The sequence below is a fragment of the Schistocerca americana genome, chromosome 5, assembly GCF_021461395.2.
Source record: "Schistocerca americana isolate TAMUIC-IGC-003095 chromosome 5, iqSchAmer2.1, whole genome shotgun sequence".
Lineage (NCBI taxonomy): Eukaryota > Metazoa > Arthropoda > Insecta > Orthoptera > Acrididae > Schistocerca > Schistocerca americana.
The window spans coordinates 529,366,315-529,387,945 of NC_060123.1; the positions used below are offsets into that span (position 1 = coordinate 529,366,315).

Below are 21,631 nucleotides of genomic sequence, written 5' to 3' on the forward strand. Positions count from 1 at the left end.
TCTTGGGTTGTTTATCCTTACATTTTCTACTCCATTTCAGAAATAATTATTAAAAATATCTGAAATATCTGCTACCTCTGACTGATCATGTATAGCCCTTTCACTTAAATCAATGGTGATGATATGCTGTTCTGTGGCCTACTGCCCCGTCTTTCATTTTACTATGTTCCATACAGGCTTAAGTATGTTCCTGGTGCTACTGATTTCAGATATAATGTGCATTTTCCTTTATTTTTAATAAATTTGCTTAGTGATTTTGACTAGTTTTTATAGTGTGCAACTACTGCAGGATCTTCACTTATTTTTGGCAATAGGTACACTGCCCTTTTCCTTTCACAATATACTTCAATCCCTCTAGCGATTCATGGTTTTTTACATGTCTGTTAAATGTCCTTTCTTATTTGTGTTACCAATTCCAGATGACAATATGAAGATATAGCGATAGGAAAAAATAAACAGAAAGAAAATTTGAGTAATTTATGTTCACTGTGAAACAAAATTAATTTGAAAGAATACCAGAAACCTGATTCTCCACCCAATAGGTAACTCTATCTTTTTACCTTCAGTTCAGCTTGATTAACATTGGTTCAGTGGGGAAATACAGGCATAATCCGTATCACTTCAGGTGGGGGAGGGGTGGGGGGGTTTACCTTCATAGTCCCGGATGTTAATTGATTTAGCCTATGTTAAAAATCAGGAGTAAGTAAGAAACACATACTTTTTTGTTTTATCCAAAAAACTATGAACACCATCTTGACGATGCAAATTTCGGAATTTTTTTTTAAATGCTGTATATCTGTAACAGTTCTAGATATTTTGTTAGGTTTTTTTGATTTGAAAGATAATTGCTTTATGATTACAACGGTATCCTCTGTTTGGACATATCTGTCAAAGTTCTTTTATTGTCGCCTTTTGAATTTTTTTTATAATTTACAGATTTTTTCCCCAAAATACCAATCCAGAAAAGTTGGATTTTTTTCTGTTAATTAGAACCACGTAGTACTATATTCTCATAAAGAAGATCTTCCACTTTTAAGTTGGACAGGTATTATTTTTACAAAATCATTTTTTTTTTAAATTTCAAGGGTAATGTATGTCTTCACTAAAGTTGTTTCTTACTAATTTCTTTGTTACAGTTATTTCTTATCACTTTCTTTGTTGCAGTTATTTCTTTTCACTTTCACTGTTGCAGATATTTCTTACATTTTGTTGTAGTTTCTTATCAGTTTCTTTGTCGTGGTTCTTCATTACAGGTTGTCGTGGTTCTTCATTGCAGGTTTCTGTATGTAGTTGTTCAGTGCTAATTTGTTTACTGAAGAGGCTTCTAAGAAATATGAGACCATCCATTGAGTTCTGTGTTTTCGTGAGGAATTTGCCAGTTGACACAGTTGCTGTGTGTTTTGTGAAAAGGACTGTTTAGAAATGTCTCCTGACTATGTTTTGATATATTAACAACAATGACAGTATACGAACAAGGTGAAGCCTCTCATGGTGCAGATGATGCAGACAAACAAAAAAACAGACTTTGCTCAGGTTGGGAATAAGTGTTCTCATTTGAAGACTCTGTTTCAAAGTGAAGATGTTTCCAGTGATGACTTTTTGTGTTCTAAATGTTTTGACATAATAGCAACAATGACAGTATACGAACAGGTGAAGCCTCCCATGGTGCAGATGATGCAGATTTTGCATCAATAGAGGAACAAATAAATACCCTGAATCAGTCAACTAGGTGTTAGTTCTGTTAAGAAGCCATGGTCAGTGAAGTTGAGTCATAAGCTTTGCGCACCAAGAAAGTGTAGAGAAATTACTAAAGCTATGGATGAATACACTACAACAAAACTGACCTCACTCCTCAAAGTAGAAATTCCATCTTCAGAAGAAAATGAACCAAAGCACTCTTGCACCTCTTGCCAGGAATTTTTCACAAATATCAATTCAGCTGTTGAATATTGTGCAGTCTACAGTCAAAAGGTACAAGTTTAATAATTATTCCAGACACGTTTTCAAAGAAAACAATTTTGAACCACATTCCTTGCAGTCATTCGGTCATTTTATCTTATAGATAAATGGGACTGTTCTCCCCAGAGCGCCAACAAAATTTAAGGAACTTTTGCAATTTATAAAAGCAACTATGTAACTTCACATACTGGAAGATCAAAATTTTATGCACTAACCTAAATTCCACACCCACCTAGAGATATCTGTTCATGTGTGTACTGCATGAATTTTGAACTTTCTGTGGTAACTTTGAAGAACTTACTGGAGCACGTGATGTATGATACCTTGGTTGGGCATGTGAAGTCATTAGTAGTCTTTGACATAAAGTGAGAGACTTCAATCAAACAATGGAAAACCCAGCATGAAATGTAACAATACCGGAGAAGGAAAGTTGCTACTAACCATATAGTGGAGATGCTGAGTCACGATACGCACAATAATCTTTTTATTGTGCGAGAGACTTGTTTGTTTCAAGAATGTGGTGACTGCTTTGGAAAGTGAGGACTGTCTTTACAGACACTTGGCCTGGAAGACATAGCAGATAACCCTGTAGAAATTACATATGCGACATGGGAGGAAAATAAACAAATTAAGAAAACTGTTGTCTTTGACGGTTTCATTGATAAACTGGGTAAATGATCAGTGAAAGAAGCAACACACTAGCATCTGAAGAAATTGCAACAACAACACATTGCAGAAGTGAAATGGTGTGTACAGGCTGAAGAACTGTGTTTACTGCTTCACTATGATTTTGCTTAGAACTGGTCTGTAATTCTCCCACAAGAAGTACAAGGGTATCATTGGAGTAATGACTAGATTTCAATTTTTACAGGAGTGACATATTTTCAAAACAAGACCACAAGTGTTGCCAATTATAAGTGATGTCACAGGACATGACTCAGCACACGCTTCGGTAACAATGTGCAAAATTCTTCAACTGGAAACAGTGGCAGAGAAGATCTTCATTATTTCAGATGGTACTCCTAGTCATTTTAAAAACCGTTACCAGCTATTTGAATTGAGTAAGTCACTTGTGGCAACTGACTGGGTATACAGTGCTACTGGTCATGGGAAGGGGTCTTGTGGTGGTGTACGAGGCCTGCTGAAGCACCACGCTACAAAACATAATCTTCCCAGACCAAATGCAGCTGCGATTCAGAATGCTGAGGGTTTTACGAGAGTCGTGGAATCTTACACATTCACAACCCTCATTCTTTTGCCCAAAGAGGAAACCGAAGAATTCCACAAGCAGAAAAAAGAAGAATGGTCCAAACAAACTATTCCTGTGAAAGGAATTCAAAAGACACATATTTGGACTCAAAAGTGATGGGCAAACTCATATTGCATCCACTTTAAAGAGCAAGAAAGAAGAAATTTCATTCGTTCTGCCAACACCTCAGAAACAGCAGGATAATATTCACATTCATAACCTGAGAATGGGGATTGTGGTGTCACCGCCAGACACCACACTTGCTAGGTGGTAGCCTTTAAATCGGCCGCGGTCCGTTAGTATACGTCGGACCCGCGTGTCGCGACTATCAGTGATTGCAGACCGAGCGCCACCACACGGCAGGTCTAGAGAGACTTTCTAGCACTCGCCCCAGTTGTACAGCCGACTTTGCTAGCGATGGTTCACTGACAAAATACGCTCTCACTTGCTGAGACGATAGTTAGCATAGCCTTCAGCTACGTCATTTGCTACGACCTAGCAAGGCGCCATTACCAGGTACTATTGATGCTGTAAAACATGTACCGTCAAGAGCGATGTTCACCAATTATGGATCAAAGTTAAGTATTCCAGCAGCTACGTATGTTTTTTGTTAGTCTCATTTCCTTGACCTGTTCCAGACCTCACGCCAGCCTGCATGAGCTAAAACGCGTGCCTTTCGGCTTCCTCTCATAGTGGGTTGGCTCTCTTGCCAATCCACAACAGGGATGTTTGTGGTGTGTGTGTGTGTATGGCTGTGCCGCTGGATTGCAGAGATCATAGACACCAGTTATGTGTCAAATGAAATTGTAGTGAACTTTATGCTACCACATGGACCAGGTGCTGGATATAGGTTTCCAGCTGAAGGACAGCAACAATGTCATCAGTGCTCACTTCCTGTTCACAATGTTTTGAAGACTGTAAGTGCTTCAGTTCCTATTGATACAACAGGAAGACAGCACTCTATATCAAAGGAAGATACTGAAGCCGTGGAACACATTTTTAGTTCATTGACTGGCTAATTTCAGAACAAAACAGAGTGCACACAAGTTGTATAAACTGAAACCTTCACGTCTTTAGACCTTCCACATACATTTTGGAATCATTTAAAATGCTTGAATAATAAGTCTCTTACTCATCTTTCAAAACTAAAATTATGTTAAATAAGGCTAGGTTTTGGTTTTTATGAGCCTGTTATGTGATAACGTGGTAATAAAATAGGTTTTATGTATGGCTAAATTTTCAGTTGTTTATAAAACCTGTTCAAACAAAAAGTGGAAGCTCTCCTTTTCAGGGAATGTAGAACTATATGGTACCAATCAACAGAAAAAAAGCAAAGTTTTATGGATTGGCATTTTTGAAAAGAAAAGAAAAAAATACAAAATATCTATAACTGTTCCAGAGATACAGTAGTTAAAATTTTTTTCCAAAATTCGCACCTTCAAAATCGTATGCGCAATGTCATCTTTGGAGGGCTGTATCTCAGAGCAGAAATGTTTTTGGAGAAAACAAAAAAATGTGTGTTCCTAACTTAGTCCTTTGTTTTAACATGTGCTAAATTCAATAACATCCGAGACTATGAAGGTAAGGTTTTTTCCTAGCCTGCCTGAACTGATATGCACTATGCCACCTCTCAAAGTATTGAAACACACTTACAGCATACTACAGGACATCCATGGAATTAAACAATTACATACATCAGTATTACACTTACTAAATGCCTTTTCCTCAGCTACTTCTATGCTGTCTGGGAGTAATAATGAAAGCGATGTTTCTACATCTCTTATATATTTAGATTTCTTTCTGCCAGCAGCACTGGTTCTCCCTTTAGGTGATGAACGAATATTTGAACTTGCCACAACTAACGCAGTAATATCATCTTCATTATCCTTCAGAAAACAGAAAATACATGTAAAGAAACTAAATTCATAAAAATGAGTGCATGTATAATAATAATTCTGATTCTTTTCAATCAACAGTAGGTTTAAAGCTACTGGTAAGTTTTTTGTCAACACAAGCATTAAAACCTTTCATGGCAAAGTTAAAATCTGACTCATCACTAACCTTTGTTTCTGCAAAATCATTTTCATTCACTGAGGATGTTTTGTCTCTGTTCTTGATGTCATCAACAGTGTTTTCCTCAACAAGAGGAGTACTTTCCATAGTTTCATCAATGGAAGGTAAATCAGTAAGACGGATACTGCTGAAAACAAATAGTATGAAGAGAATTTTCAACTACATCAACAACAAGCATTTACTTCACTACACACAGGGTACCACTGATAAACAATGAAAATATACACTGTTGAAAAGCAAAGCGCACTTAAGAAAAGTTTAAAATTATGAGACAGAATTGCCGGCAACAAGAGGACGTAACAGGCAAATACCTAACACCTGAAGAAAGAATACAAGGAACTGATGGCCCTTACTTACCTTCATGATGAAAAGCGTCTGTACTGCTGATAGACACACATAAAAGTACATACAATAACCTAAAAAGTGGAAGGTCAAATTGGTGAGGCAGTTCACTCAGGTATCAAGAGAGACTCACTTGCTGAGAGGATGACAGAAGACAAATACAATCTTCGTATCCCTTGTTCCTACAACAGGTGGGTTGCTCTCATCCTTGAGTGATGATCTTTTGTCACCTCTTCTTTTTTAACCTTCCCCAAACTGCCCCTCTCTCCTCCCTGATGAAGGTATAATTAGTTCAGAAAGCTAGAAAAGTATATGTGCTTTTAAATGTGTCTAGCAGCAGTACAGACCTTTCGTCTCCTGAAGGTATTTCTCATAATTCTGTCTCATAATATTCAGCTGTTATATATAAAAAGCACAACTGATAGCAAGATATTTTTGACCCCGAGTTTTACTAAAATATCAATTTGTATGTGAAATTTTTTCATAACAGTAACTGTATTTTTGAAATCTAGATAGAAATTTTGTGTGTACTGCAGTGCTGTTCCAGTTTCTGGGAGAGAGATGCTTAGATCAGTTTCCAGCTTTATTTCACTGCTAAAGCACCTGTCTACACTAGGTGCAATGAAATCAACTCAAACCAATACTTTGTGGCTATTAAGTTCGAGAAACACCTTTATCAATAAGGTAAACGAGACATAGTGCAAGGAAAGTGCATCATATGGCAAAGTTGCATGGAGCAAGCAGCACACTTTGTTGCTCCAGACAATATGATAGACATATGTGTCAGTGTCATATTGCTGTCATCCCGATGTGTACCAGTTAAGCAGCTTCAACTATTTTCTTATGAGCTCCACCAATGCAGGTTGCTTCTGTGTCGTATCCCGAGTCACATCGTGTATTGTATCACATATCATATTGCCTCAGTAAGAACGCATCTAAGAGCATAACAAGCTAACGGCATTCTTTTTGGCAGTATCTACATGTATTAATTCCATGTTAAGCAACAGTTAATATTCATCTCCAAAAACTTGGTGTTTGTTACACAATCTCTAGATTTATGATCTATACTTAATGCAACAGAATTGTTTTCCCTCTTTACGCTTTGTTTTCTTTATGTTCAATGTTAATTTATTAGAAATATTTTGTGCAGGCAATGTTGAACAGCTTTTAGGAAGGTTACAAATTTGCATTATAAAATAAACTGCTGTACCACTATTTCTTATGGAACACAGTCGATTTCAGTCCCACATCAGCCATCTTTGCATCTCAAAAGCATCTTGGCTATGTAGTCCCACACTTGCAATACCAACAGGAACTTAAAAACTGCTTCATTAATTATTATTAACCATCTGTTAATTTATTACATAGTGCCCAAACATAAACATCCTTGAGGGTTTCATCTGTCTTCTCTCATAAGAGTTCTGGCATTTTATCACCGATTATGATGTTGTTATCTTCAGTAAAGAGAACTATTTCTCCATGTTGTCTGGAAAGTCACTGATATGTGTTAAGAACAGAACTGGACCCAATGTGCTGCCCTTAGGATTCACTACATTTGTACATCTTTTTTGTCTGACAATTGTTTTACTAGAAATTTACCATCAGTAAATGTGTAAACCGTTTCTATCTTCTGCTCCGTTTTTTCCAGATACAACTGGAGCCACTCATTTGCTATTCCCTTTGCAACTTGTGCTTCATTTCATAGTATTTTTTGGCCAACAGTGTCAAAAGCCTTGGGCAAGTCTAAGTATATGCCTGTAACACAAAAATTCCTTGTCAAGAGCTCCAAGTATCACTTTTGTGAACCCTATAATGACTGATACTACAATTCATTAGCTTCAGAAGGCACACTATGCTTCATTAAAACTGTTTTATATTTAATGTACTTTATCCATAATTGATGCAGTTGAACTCCATGACTGTTATAGGGTGTAGAATACTGAGCGTACCAATCACATTAGAATGTGATTTTATTTAACACATGACTGGTTTCGGGCTTGTGTCCATCTACATGTGGTTTACAACCAATGTACATGTTCCATACTCAGTGCTGGAGATCACTGTTTAAATCAAACGCAAATAATGTGATGATGACTAAGCACAAATGAAACATTTGGAAGTGGTTATGCAACATGTATTGTAAAATATTACAGTGTATATTTATTCATGTAATGCATCAGTGCATCTTTTATAACTCAATTATTTTTGAGAATGCAGAGAGTGGTGAAACTGAGATGTAGTTTTTAGTACCATTGGCATCTCCTCTCTTTAGTAAGGGCATCACTCAAGAGTGTTTTAATTACACTGAAAAAATAACTGAAATAAATAACTCATTTACTATGTTTTATAATGGGGCTTGTGTGTTATATATGAATGCCTTTTGCGCAGGGACTGGAACCTGATATATAGCTGTCATCTTCTTATTTTTTTAATGTTCAAATTTTCTTCCTGACTTCCAGCTCTGTAGTGGAAAACAACATCACTGTGCTTGCTGTGTACATCATTGTGGGTGATATACAGGGTGATTCTTATTAATGTTTAAAAATCCCCGAAACAACATAGATGACACTGGGACAAGTTATTTAGTATAAGACACATGGGACTGAAAATGTCGGGAAATGCCCCAAAGGTGGATGACAAAAGTTGAAAATGTGACATCGCCTGGTGACATACCTCGTCGCACATGTTGCAACTGGGCTTGTGGATCCTACCTTAGCTGGTAGGGGGCAGTGCTACATATTGTTCCACAATGCGGCTCTGTTTTCAAATACTTTTGTAAATGTGATCTGTTGTAAACATAGAAGTCACCAAATTATTGTCCTCGCTGTAACAAAGCAAAAGCAGTTCTAATTTTGTGTTTCTTTCTGTTGCTCCCTTCTCTTTTTGTTTACAGACTTTATTTAGTAAAGAATATGCAGGTCATTTACTGGTAGCCATACAATTCAGAAGCTTATACTTATTTACTTGCGATGAAGTGCGGTAGATTTTTGACGTACTGTATTTTGCAAATAATCAGCAGAGAACACAAGACCGGTACATAAAATAATAAATTTTACCTCAATATACATACACAACTGTCTAATGCCATGGAAAAAGAACTGCCTGCAAAATGCACGACTCGAACCCTGAGCCCCATACGCTGCACGACTCGAACCCTGAGCCCCATATGCTAAAGTTACACATGTAGGCCCAGAGCCACACTGACATAAATACTTGGTTTGGTTTGAGATGATCAGATGCGACAGATCGATAGGCTCCAACGCTGCACATGCGGTCAGATACATCTTCTGGTGATGTCACATAGTCAACATTTGTCATCCACTTTTGGGATATTTCCCGACATTTGTAGCCCCATATGTCTTATATTAAATTACATATCTCAGCATTATCTACATCACCTTGGTGATTTTTAAACATTGATTAGAATCACCTGCATTGTTTCATAAAGATTTAGTTGCAATGTCTCTGCAGTATCAAAGAAACAGTCACTTACAAAATTTGTGAATTCCTCGTGATTTTCTACTACTCTATCCCTCATTTTTGACTTTTACATTATTACACTACTGTCTGCCTTTTTCAGTTTCATGTTTTATGATATCCCATAACACTTCACTTTTATATTCTGCCTTATATATTTTTTGTTCTGAATGATTTTACTGTAGCAAGCAGCACCCTCTTGTATATATTTTATACCGTGATAGTAATATAGGAACTATGGAGTACTGTAGTACTTTTGTAAGGAACTTAAGCATCTGGGAGGATTTTCTAAAATCTGCTGTTATCGATACATTTTCCTTAGCTGCTACTGACAAGTGGTTACTTTTGGAAAAGTCTCCTCAAAAATTAATTTACACATTGTACATGATTTAGAAAACTTAGCATCTACAATGGTTCCCATCTATGCCTCATCCCAGGTCTGATTTGCAATGCACTAGAAACAGTATGTATTTTATGTTCCCAGGAAATCCTTTTGTAGGCCTACAGTTTTATGGGTTTTGCAACAGACTGACATACACAAGTCACGACACTCACTGCTGTGGAATTTCTTACCCTCTCACACTTGGGATGACAGTAGCACTCCTAGCACTGAGAAAGAAAGCCATAAGATTAATGTTTGTCTTTAATTATTTCTCTACTTAATTAGCAAATGGTTACTATACTTTTGCATTCCAAGAATCTGTAAACTATCAACACACATGAATGATCATGAAATAAATGTGAAACTAGCCAAATCTCACTGATGCAGTGGCAAACTACAACTTATTCAAGTAAAAATATTTTCAGATATGCGTATAATAACTGCAGCTTACTCTGCTAAAAGTAAGAGAACATAAACACATATTTCATGCATGAGAAGTATATATTTTTCCTTTTGTTCCTATGATAGGCACTTTCCTTGATGTGTAACATTCTTACACCTCACTCGAGTTTCTAATGCACAAATATATTTGTGTACATAATTACTTTTGCTTCAAAAGCGAATGTGTTGAAAATTTTTGCCATTTTTGGATTGGATGTAGCAACAATTGTGGAATTAGTTCCTTTTATGTTGAGATACAGTTTTATTTATTTTGACATTTTATTATCAGGTCTGTGTGGTTTTCTCTTCAGTTACAGTTACCGTACCTTATTTAGTATGTTGAATAATGTAGGAATGGTATTCCATTCAAGTGTACGATGTTCCACATTCACTGATTTGGCTGGAAGTGTAATGAAGAAAACTTCACACTGTTGAGCAGATACATGATATCTTTCTGCACAAGGTCAAGTGTACTGTTGCTTACAAGAAAATGACATTCTTCAATAAGTATCTTTATATTACACAAGAATAATAATAGACAGTTCTGTAATGTACAATTTACTGTATCCCAGTGTTTCTGGAAACTGAAGAAAGACAAATGCGGCGTCAGTTTTCAGTTACTGAAGATTTTTATGGCATTACTTAAACACCCATTGTAAAAGCTATGTTACAAATCAATATAAATAATACCATTCGCATTTCCTGATATTGTATTCAGAAGCACTGCTGTAATGATGTATAATAAAAATGAGCAGGAGTATTGTGACTGTCATGTTAGATTATGGTTTTACCAATACTAACTTTAGCTTTATTATCTAAAAGTAATGATCAGAGAGGTTAAGAACTTTTATAAATACTTCACAATTTTTCCATCGAGAACTGTAAAGTACGAGGGCATTCTAAAAAGTAATGCCTCCAAATTTTTTGTTTTGTTCTGAATATCGGTTGCGGTATTACATTTTATTCGGTTGACTACCCCATTTCACTGACACAAATTGCAACATTCTGTTGTGAGAAGGCTCCAAATTGTAGCATGTAACGTGGCAGTGTGTAACATAACTATGTCGGTGTATGAGAGACCCTCAGTAACTTGAAAGCATGAATTTGAAGAGTCTGTTCACACATGACACTGTGACACTTGCAGCTATCGGATGCTCTGGGTCATCAATCATCCTCTGTACAGTTCTGACTTAGCCTCAACCAACTCTAATCTGTTTCCAAAACTTAAAGAACACCTTTGAGGACTTCACTTTGATAGTGATGAAGTTGTGCAAGCAGACGTGAGGTTGTGACTCCATCAACAAAGTGAAACATTTTACAGTGACAGTATCCACAAACTGGTCTCTACTTGGGAGAAATGTGTTCATCGCCAGGGTGACTATGTTCAGAAATAAATATGCAGACACTAAGAATAAAGATGTAGAACATTAATGAAAACCAGAGGCATTACTTTTCAACAAGCCCTCATACTAGGACTCGGAATGATGCAGTGTTCACTGACGCAGTGTTTATCATTTGTGTCCCCACTAAAAGTGTTCAGAATGTTTAGGAAGTTATTACCATTTCATCCACCAGCCCTGCATTAACATTCATGTGTATTATACAATAGAAGTAATAGATGAGAATGTTCAAATAGGATAAACAGGACAAATTGTCCAACTAATTTGTGTGAGCTCATTGTGCTATCATACAAAAGGAAAAAGCAACAATACTAGAGAAGGAAAGTTGCTACTCACCATATAGCAGAAATGCTGAGTCGTTATAGGCACAACAAAGAGATTCACACAATTTTAGCTTTCAGCCATTAAGGCCTTTGTCAGCAGTAGACACACACACACACACACACACACACACACAAATGCAACTTTAACACACGTCTGCAGTCTCAGAGAGCTGAAACCACACTGCAAGCAGCAGCACCAGTGCATGATGGGAGTGGCGACTGGGTGGGGGTAAGGAGGAGGAGGTGGGGAGGGGGAGGGATAGTATGGTTGGAGCGGCGGACAGTGAAGTGTTGCAGTTTAGACGGAGGGCAGGAGAGAAGGTGCACAGGGGGGAGGGGGTAAGTAGCGGAAAGGAGAGAAATAAAAATAAATTAAAATAAATTAAAAGACTGGGTGTGGCGGTGAAATGACAGCTGTGTAGTGCTGGAATGGGAACTGGGAGGGGGCTGGATGGGTGAGGATAGTGACTAACGAAGGTTAAGGCCAGGAGGGTTACGGGAATGTAGGATGTACTGCAGGGAAAGTTCCCACCTGCGCAATTCAGAAACGCTGGTGTTGGTTGGGAGGATTTATATGGCACAGGCTGTGAGGCAGTCATTGAGATGAGGGATACCATGTTTGGCAGCGTGTTCAGCAACAGGGTGGTCCACTTGTTTTTTGGCCACAGTTTGTTGGTGGCCTTTCATGTGGACAGACAGCTTGTTGGTTGTCATGCCTACATAGACTGCAGCACAGTGGTTGCAGCTTAGCTTGTAAATCACATGATTGGTTTCACAGGTAGCCCTACCTTTGATGGGCTAGGTGATGTTAGTGACTGGACTGGAGAGGTGGTGGTAGGAGGATGTATGGGACAGGTCTTGCATCTAGGTCTATTACAAGGGTATGAGCCATGAGGTAAGGGATTGGGAGCAGGGGTTGTGTAAGGATGAACGAGTATATTGTGTATGTTCGGTGGACAGCGGAATACCAAGGTAGGAGGGGTGATAAGTATAGTGGGCCAGACATTTCTCATTTCAAGGCACGGCGAGAGATAATCAAAACCCTGGTGGAGAATGTAATTCAGTTGCTCCAGTCCTGGATGGTACTGAGTTATGAGGGGAATGCTCCTCTGTGGCCGGACTGTGGGACTTCAGGAGGTGGTGGGAGACTGGAAAGATAAGACATGTGAGATTTGTTTTTGTACAAGGATGGGAGGATAATTAAGGTCAGTGAAGGCTTCAGTGAGAGCCTCAGTATATTTTGAGAGGGACCGCTCGACACAGCAGATGCGATGACCAAGGCTAGGCTGTACGAAAGGGACTTCTTGGTATGGAATGGGTGGCAGCTGTCGAAGTGGAGGTATTGCTGGTGGTTAGTAGGTTTGATATGGACGGAGGTACTGATGTAGCCATTCTGAGGTGAAGGTCAACATTTAGGAAGGTGGCTTGTTCGGTTGAGTAGGACCAGGTGAAGCAAATGGGGGAGAAGTTGTTGAGGTTCTGAAGGAAAGTGAATAAGATGTTTCCACCTTCAATTCAGACAGCAAAGATGTCATCAATGAATCTGAACCTGGTAAGGGGTTTAGGATTCTGGGATTTTGGGAAGGATTCCTTTAGATGGCCCACGAATAGGTTTGCATAGGATGGTGCCATGTGGGTGCCCATAGCCATACTGCGGATTTGTTTGTAGGTAATGCCTTCAAAGGAGAAGTAATTGTGGGTAAGGATATAGTTGGTCATGGAGACTAGGAAGGAGGTTGTTGGTTTGGAATCCATAGGGCGTCTAGAAAGGTAGTGTTCAATAGCAGTAAGGCCATGGGCATTAGGAATGTTAAGTGCACAGGGAGGTGGCATCAGTAGTGACGAGCAGGGCACCGTGTGGTAAAGGGACAGGAACTGTGGAGAGTCGGTTGAGGAAATGGTTGGTATCTTTTATGTAGGAGGATTGGTTCCGAGTAACAGGTTGAAGGTGTTAGTCTACGAAAGCAGAGATTCTCTCAGTGGGGGCACAGTAACTGGCCACAATGGGGCGTCCTGAGTGGTTGGGTTTATGGACTTTAGGAAGCATGTACAAGGTGGGAGTGTGGGGAGTGGTAGGGTTAAGTAGAGAGATGGACTCTGGGGAGGAGTTCTGGGATGAGCCTAAGGATTTGAGTAGTGACTGGAGATCCTGCAGGATTACTGGAATGGGATCACTGTGGCATGGTTTGTAGGTGGAAGTATCTGACAACTGACAGAGTCCTTCTGCCATGTAATCCTTGTGGTTGAAAACAACAGTGGTGGAGCCTCTGTCAGCAGGTAGGATTATAAGGTCGGGATCAGTTTTTAGATGGTGGACTGCGGTTCTTTCTGTGGATGTAAGGTTAGTTTGCATGTTGAGGGATTTGGGGAATGATGTTGAGGCAAGGTTCGAGGTTAAGAAATTCTGGAAAGTTAACAGGGGGTGGTTTGGAGGCAGTGGGGGTGGATCACAGTTGGATGGAGGAGTGAACTGCGTTAGGCAAGGTTCAATATTGGTCTTTGGTTGAGTCTGACTGGCCGGGTTGGTGGCGAAAAAGTGTTTCCACTGTAGAAACCGGGAGAAGGAGAGAAGGTCCTTAACTAGTCCGGCATGGTTGGATTTGGGAGTGGGGCAAAAGGTGAGGCCTTTGGAAAGGACTGATATTTCTGTGGGACTTAGGCTTCTGGAGGAAATGTCAACAACAGTGTCGCGGGTCTGTTTAGGTTTTGGATTCTGTGTGGTGGTGGCAGGGAGTTTTGGAGGGTGGGTAAGTGTAGTAGGTCTGCGAGACAGGGTTTGTCAGCTATGAGGGGGTATGGGGGAGGTTTGGAGGTTGTTGTAGAAGTGGTGGAGAGTGGTACTCCGAGGCGGGAGTAGGAAGTGAGTAGGATGGAGAGCTTTTTGAGGTGGCGTTGTGCATGTTGCTCAAGTTCCTGCAGGGCAAGAGTTTCAATGTGTGTTTTGGGTTCCAGGAATTTGGGATTACATAGCAGGAGAATTTTGCAGTTGGAGTGAAGGCACTGCAAGGAAAATTGGGCTTGGTTGATATGGCTTTGCAGGACTATGTTGGTGAGAGCTAAGGATTGGCGGAATCTGAACAGGTGGAGGTCATTGTGAAAGGAGGGGTGGCAATCAGAGACAGAGATGGGTAATTTGATGGTAAGGCCATTAGGAGGGATTTCATGAGCCAAGCAACAACACAGGAACAGTATGTGGGACTGGTATCTGGCTAGAGATAAGGAAACTTTTGTGTATTGACGCAAATGTAAGGAGCAAGGATCCATGGTGGATTTTTGTCGGGAGGGTGGGTGGGAGGGGGGGGGGGGGGGGGGGAGACCAGGAACACCTGTTTGTCTGGTGTTGTTGTTGTTGTTGTGGTCTTCAGTCCTGAGACTGGTTTGATGCAGCTCTCCATGCTACTCTATCCTGTGCAAGCTTCTTCATCTCCCAGTACCTACTGCAACCTACATCCTTCTGAATCTGCTTAGTGTATTCATCTCTTGGTCTCCCTCTACGACTTTTACCCTCCATGGTGCCCTCCAATGCTAAATTTGTGATCCCTTGATGCCTCAAAACATGTCCTACCAACCGATCCCTTCTTCTAGCCAAGTTGTGCCACAAACTACTCTTCTCCCCAATCCTATTCAATACCTCCTCATTAGTTACGTTATCTACCCACCTTACCTTCAGCATTCTTCTGTAGCACCACATTTCGAAAGCTTCTATTCTCCTCTTGTCCAAACTAGTTATTGTCCATGTATCACTTCCATACATGGCTACACTACATACAAATACTTTCAGAAACGACTTCCTGACACTTAAATCTATAGTCGATGTTAACAAATTTCTCTTCTTGAGAAACGCTTTCCTTGCCATTGCCAGTCTACATTTTATATCCTCTCTACTTCGAACATCATCAGTTATTTTACTCCCTAAATAGCAAAACTCCTTTACTACTTTAAGTGTCTCATTTCCTAATCTAATTCCCTCAGCATCACCCGACTTAATTTGACTACATTCCATTATCCTCGTTTTGCTTTCGTTGATGTTCATCTTATATCCTCCTTCAAGACACTGTCCATTCCGTTCAACTGCTCTTCCAAGTCCTTTGCTGTCTCTGACAGAATTACAACGTCATCGGCGAACCTCAAAGTTTTTACTTCTTCTCCATGGATTTTAATACCTACTCCGAATTTTTCTTTTGTTTCCTTTACTGCTTGCTCAATATACAGATTGAATAACATCGGGGAGAGGCTACAACCCTGTCTCACTCCTTTCCCAACCACTGCTTCCCTTTCATGCCCCTCGACTCTTATAACTGCCATCTGGTTTCTGTACAAATTGTAAATAGCCTTCCGCTCCCTGTATTTTACCCTGCCACCTTCAGAATTTGAAAGAGAGTATTCCAGTTAACATTGTCAAAAGCTTTCTCTAAGTCTATAAATGCTAGAAACGTAGGTTTGCCTTTTCTTAATCTTTCTTCTAAGATAAGTCGTAAGGTCAGTATTGCCTCACGTGTTCCAACATTTCTACGGAATCCAAACTGATCTTCCCCGAGGTCGGCTTCTACCAGTTTTTCCATTCGTCTGTAAAGAATTCACGTTAGTATTTTGCAGCTGTGACTTATTAAACTGATAGTTCGGTAATTTTCACATCTGTCAACACCTGCTTTCTTTGGGATTGGAATTATTATATTCTTCTTGAAGTCTGAGGGTATTTCGCCCGTCTCATACATCGTGCTCACCAGATGGTAGAGTTTTGTCATGACTGGCTCTCCCGAGGCCATTAGTAGTTCTAATGGAATGTTGTCTACTCCCGGGGCCTTGTTTTGACTCAGGTCTTTCAGTGCTCTGTCAAACTCTTCACGCAGTATCTTATCTCCTATTTCGTCTTCATCTACATCCTCTTCCATTTCCATAATATTGTCCTCAAGTACATCGCCCTTGTATAAACCCTCTATATACTCCTTCCACCTTTCTGCCTTCCCTTCTTTGCTTAGAGCTGGGTTTCCATATGAGCTCTTGATATTCATACAAGTGGTTCTCTTCTCTCCACAGGTCTCTTTAATTTTCCTGTAGGCAGTATCTATCTTACCCCTAGTGAGACAAGCCTCTACATCCTTACATTTGTCCTCTAGCCATCCCTGCTTAGCCATTTTGCACTTCCTGTCGATCTCATTTTTGAGACGTTTGTATTCCTTTTTGCCTGCTTCATTTACTGCATTTTTATATTTTCTCCTTTCATCAATTAAATTCATTATTTCTTCTGTTACCCAAGGATTTCTATTAGCCCTCGTCTTTTTACCTACTTGATCGTCTGCTGCCTTCACTACTTCATCCCTCAGAGCTACCCATTCTTCTTCTATTGTATTTCTTTCCCCCATTCCTGTCAATTGTTCCCTTATGCTCCCCCTGAAACTCTCTACAACCTCTGGTTCTTTCAGTTTATCCAGGTCCCACCTCCTTAAATTCCCACCTTTTTGCAGTTTCTTCAGTTTCAATCTGCAGTTCATAACCAATAGATTGTGGTCAGAATCCACATCTGGCCCAGGAAATGTCTTAAAATTTAAAACCTGGTTCCTAAATCTCTGTCTTACCATTATATAATCTATCTGATACCTTTTAGTATCTCCAGGATTCTTCCAGGTATACAACCTTCTTTTATGATTCTTGAACCAAGTGTTAGCTATGATTAAGTTATGCTCTGTGCAAAATTCTACAAGGCGGCTTCCTCTTTCATTCCTTCCCCCCAATCCATATTCACCTACTATGTTTCCTTCTCTCCCTTTTCCTACTAACGAATTCCAGTCACCCATGACTATTAAATTTTCATCTCCCTTCACTACCTGAATAATTTTTTTTATCTCATCATACATTTCATCTATTTCTTCATCATCTGCAGAGCTAGTTGGCATATAAACTTGTACTACTGTAGTAGGCATGGGCTTTGTGTCTATCTTGGCCACAATAATGCGTTCACTATGCTGTTTGTAGTAGCTAACCCGCACTCCTATTTTTTTATTCATTATTAAACCTACTCCTGCATTACCCCTATTTGATTTTGTATTTATAACCCTGTAATCACCTGACCAAAAGTCTTGTTCCTCCTGCCACCGAACTTCACTAATTCCCACTATATCTAACTTTAACCTATCCATTTCGCTTTTTAAATTTTCTAACCTACCTGCCCGATTATGGGATCTGACATTCCACGCTCCGATCCGTAGAACGCCAGTTTTCTTTCTCCTGATAACGACGTCCTCCTGAGTAGTCCCCGCCCGGAGATCCGAATGGGGGACTATTTTACCTCCGGAATATTTTACCCAAGAGGATGCCATCATCATTTAATCATACAGTAAAGCTGCATGTCCTCAGGAAAAATTACGGCTGTAGTTTCCCCTTGCTTTCAGCCGTTCGCAGTACCAGCACAGCAAGGCCGTTTTGGTTAATGTTACAAGGCCAGATCAGTCAATCATCCAGACTGTTTCCCCTGCAACTACTGAAAAGGCTGCTGCCCCTCTTCAGGAACCACATGTTTGTCTGGCCTCTCAACAGATACCCCTCCGTTGTGGTTGCACCTACGGTACGGCCATCTGTATCGCTGAGGCACGCAAGCCTCCCCACCAACGGCAAGGTCCATGGTTCTGGTGTTAAGAGCAGGCAAACGCAAAAGGGTAGGGGCCTATTAATCATCAGCAGTTCCAACATATGGTGAATGATGGTACCCCTTAGGGAAATGGCAGCAAGGGACAGGAAAGGACACCACATGTACTCAGTGTGTGTGCCTGGGGGCCTCATTCAACATGTTGAAGAGGCTATTCCTGCAGCCATTGATGGAACAGTATGCAGTCAACTGCTGATTGTGGTGCACGCTGGAACAAGTGATGCCTGTTGTCTTGGGTCAGTCCACCAACTGGCAGAGAAGTTTGAGAAGACCAGCCTTGTGCACTGAGTTTCAACAAAGCTCACAATCTGCAGTATTGTCCCCAAAACTGATCAAGGCTCTTTGGTTCTCAGCTGAGTGGAAAGACTGAAATAGAGACTTCAAAGGTTCTGCAACAAGCTAAGCTAAGACTCCCTGGACTTGCACCATGTGGTTGAGATCTGTAGGGTCCCCCTAAATGGGTCAGGTGTGCACTACACATCAGAGGCTGCAACTTAAGTAATTGACTGTGTGTGGGGTGCACACAATGGTGTCTTAGATTAGGTGAGTCTCCATCCAATCCAGAAAACAACAGCTTCGGAAATCCAGTATCATTGTAAGATCGCAACAAAGTGACAGAGTTTGGAGCTCTCATGAAAAGCAGTGAAGCTCACATAATACTAGGTACAGAATGATGGTTGAAACTTAAGATCGACAGCAGTGAGAGTTTTGAGAAAAATTTAAGCACATTTCAAAAGGATAGGCAAATGGGAAATGGAGGTGGTGTATTTGTCGCAGTAGACAAGAAACTCAAATCCACCAAGATAGAAATTGAAGCTGCACGTGAGACTGTTTGGGCACATATCTCATTATCAGGGGTGGAAATAAAATGATAACTGGATACTTCTCTATGCAACTGAAAGCCTCAGTGCATTGTATGTAAGTTCCTCAATCATACTTTAATCATTGGTGGTGACTTTAATTATCCCACAATTAATTGGAAAAATTACAGTTTTGTTAGTGGTGGATAACAGATCTTGTGAAACATTACTAAATGCATTCTCTGGAAACTACCTAGTACAGATAGGAACCCCGTACATGATAGAAATATGCTGGAGCTAATGGCAACAAAAAGACCTGACTTCTTTGAGGTGTTCACACCAAAACTGGCATCAGTGACCATGGCGCAGTTGTGGCAACAATGATTACCAAGGTACAAAGACAACTAAAACAAGCAGAAAGATACATATGTTTAGTAAACTAGATTTAAAAAATCAGTAATGCCATATCTCAACGAGGAACTTGAAACTTTCAACACAGGGCAGGAGCATATAGAGGAACTATGGCTCAAGTTTAAAAGATAGTTGAACATGCACTGGACAGACATGTACTCAGTCAAACAGTTCATAATGGGAGGGAACCTCCATGGTATACAGTCACTGCAAAGAAACTTCTAAAGAAACAGAGATTACTGCATAGTAGGTGTAAAACAAAGCTTAGGGCTATAGATAAAGAGATGCTGAATGAAATGCATTTAGCTGTCAAGGGAGAAATGCACGATGCTTTCAATGACTATCGTAGCAGAATATTGTCAGGTGATCTTTTATAATATAAAACTCCAAGAAATTCTGGTCATATGCAAAGGCTATTAATGGCACCAAAGTTAGAGTCCAGTCCCTAATGAATGAGACAGAAAATAAAGCTGAGGGTTGCAGAGCAAAAGCTGAAATGTTTAACTCCATTTTCAAATGTTCCTTTATAAAGGAAAACCCAGGAGGATTGCTCCAATTTAATCCTGATGCCACGGAAAAGATGAATGAAACAAGTATTAGTATCAGTTGTGCTGAGAAACAGTGGAAATCATTAAAATTGAACAGAGCTCCGGTCCCCGATGGAATCCCTGTCAGATTCCACACTGAATTTGCAGCTGAGTTAGTCCCTCTTCTAACTATAATGTATTGTAGATCCCTCAAACAAAAAACCTTACCTGGTTCTTGGAAAAAGGCACAGGTCACCCCCATCTACAAGAAGGGTAGTAGAAGTAACTCAAAAACTATCATCCAATATCCTTGACACTGATTTGTTGTAGAATCTCAGGACATATTCTGAGTTCAAACATACTGATGCATCTTGAACTGAATGACCTCCTCAATTCCAACCAGCACATATTTCAAAAATGTCAGTCATGTGAAACCCAACTCGCATTTTTCTCACATGACATACTGAAAGCTTTGGATCAAGGCAACTGGGTATACGCAGTATTCCTTGATTTTCAAAAAGCATTTGACTCAGTATCACACCTGTACAATCATATGCAGTATCAAGTGGAATTTGTGACTGTATTGAGGACTTCTTGGTAGGGAGGATGAAGCATGTTATCTTGCATGGAAAGTCATTGTCAGATGTAGAAGTAACTTCAGGTGTGTCACAGTGAAGTGTGTTGGGATCCTTGTTGTTCACATTGTATATTAATGAACTTGCAGACAATATTAATAGAAACCTTAGACTTTTTGCAGATGGTGTAGGTACCTATAATGAAGTACTATCTGAAAGAAGCTGCATAAATATTCAGTCAAATCTTTATAAGACTTCAAAATGGTGCAACAATTCGCAACTTGCTTTAAATGTTGAGAAATGTAAAATTCTGCACTTAACAAAACGAAAAAGAAATAATAATATCCTAGAACATCAACGAGTCACTGTTGAAACTGGCCAACTCATACAAATACTGGATGTAACACTTTTTAGGGATATGAAATGGAATGATCACATAAGCTCAGTCATGGGGAAAGCAGGTGACAGACTTCAGTTTACTGGTAGAACACTGGGGAAGTGCAATCAGTATACAAAAGAGACTGCTTGAAAATCACTCATATAACCCATTCTAGAATATTATTCAAACGTGTGGGACCAAACAGGACTAACAAGGCATACTGAACATATACAGAGATGGATGGTCACATGTTTGATCTGTGGGACAGATCATGAATGAACTGAACTGGAAGACTCTTGATGATAGACATAAACTACCCAGAGAAAGTCTATCAACAAAGTTTCAAGAACTGGCTTAAATGATGACTTTAGGAATGTACTACAGTCTCCTATGTATCACTCACATAGGCATTGTGAGGATAAGATCAGGATAATTACATATCCACAGAGGCATTCAAACAATCATTCTCCCCACACTCCATACATGTATGGAATGGGAAGAAACCCTAATAAACAGTACAATGGGACATACCCTCTGCCAGAGTATATATGTAGATGTAAATGTAGTTAGGTGTACTGGGACATCAACTAGCACCTGGTAGAACATTGTCTCACTACAGTCCCCCTAACACAACATTTAGAGCAACATTC

At 39.7% G+C, this 21,631-nt stretch overlaps 1 protein-coding gene across 3 annotated transcripts in view; it reads right to left on the minus strand.

Moving 5' to 3' along the window:
• Positions 1-21,631, minus strand: part of LOC124615456 — a 136,295-nt gene that overhangs the window by 80,203 nt on the left and 34,461 nt on the right. For 2 of the 3 annotated variants that reach the window (XM_047143357.1, XM_047143359.1), the window contains 2 exons: positions 5,270-5,408; positions 4,920-5,094 (listed from right to left, as the gene is read on the minus strand). In XM_047143357.1, the coding sequence (XP_046999313.1) occupies positions 4,920-5,094; positions 5,270-5,408 (314 nt within the window). The remainder of the gene's footprint in view (positions 1-4,919; positions 5,095-5,269; positions 5,409-21,631) is intronic. The other variant, XM_047143358.1, reaches the window with a different exon arrangement.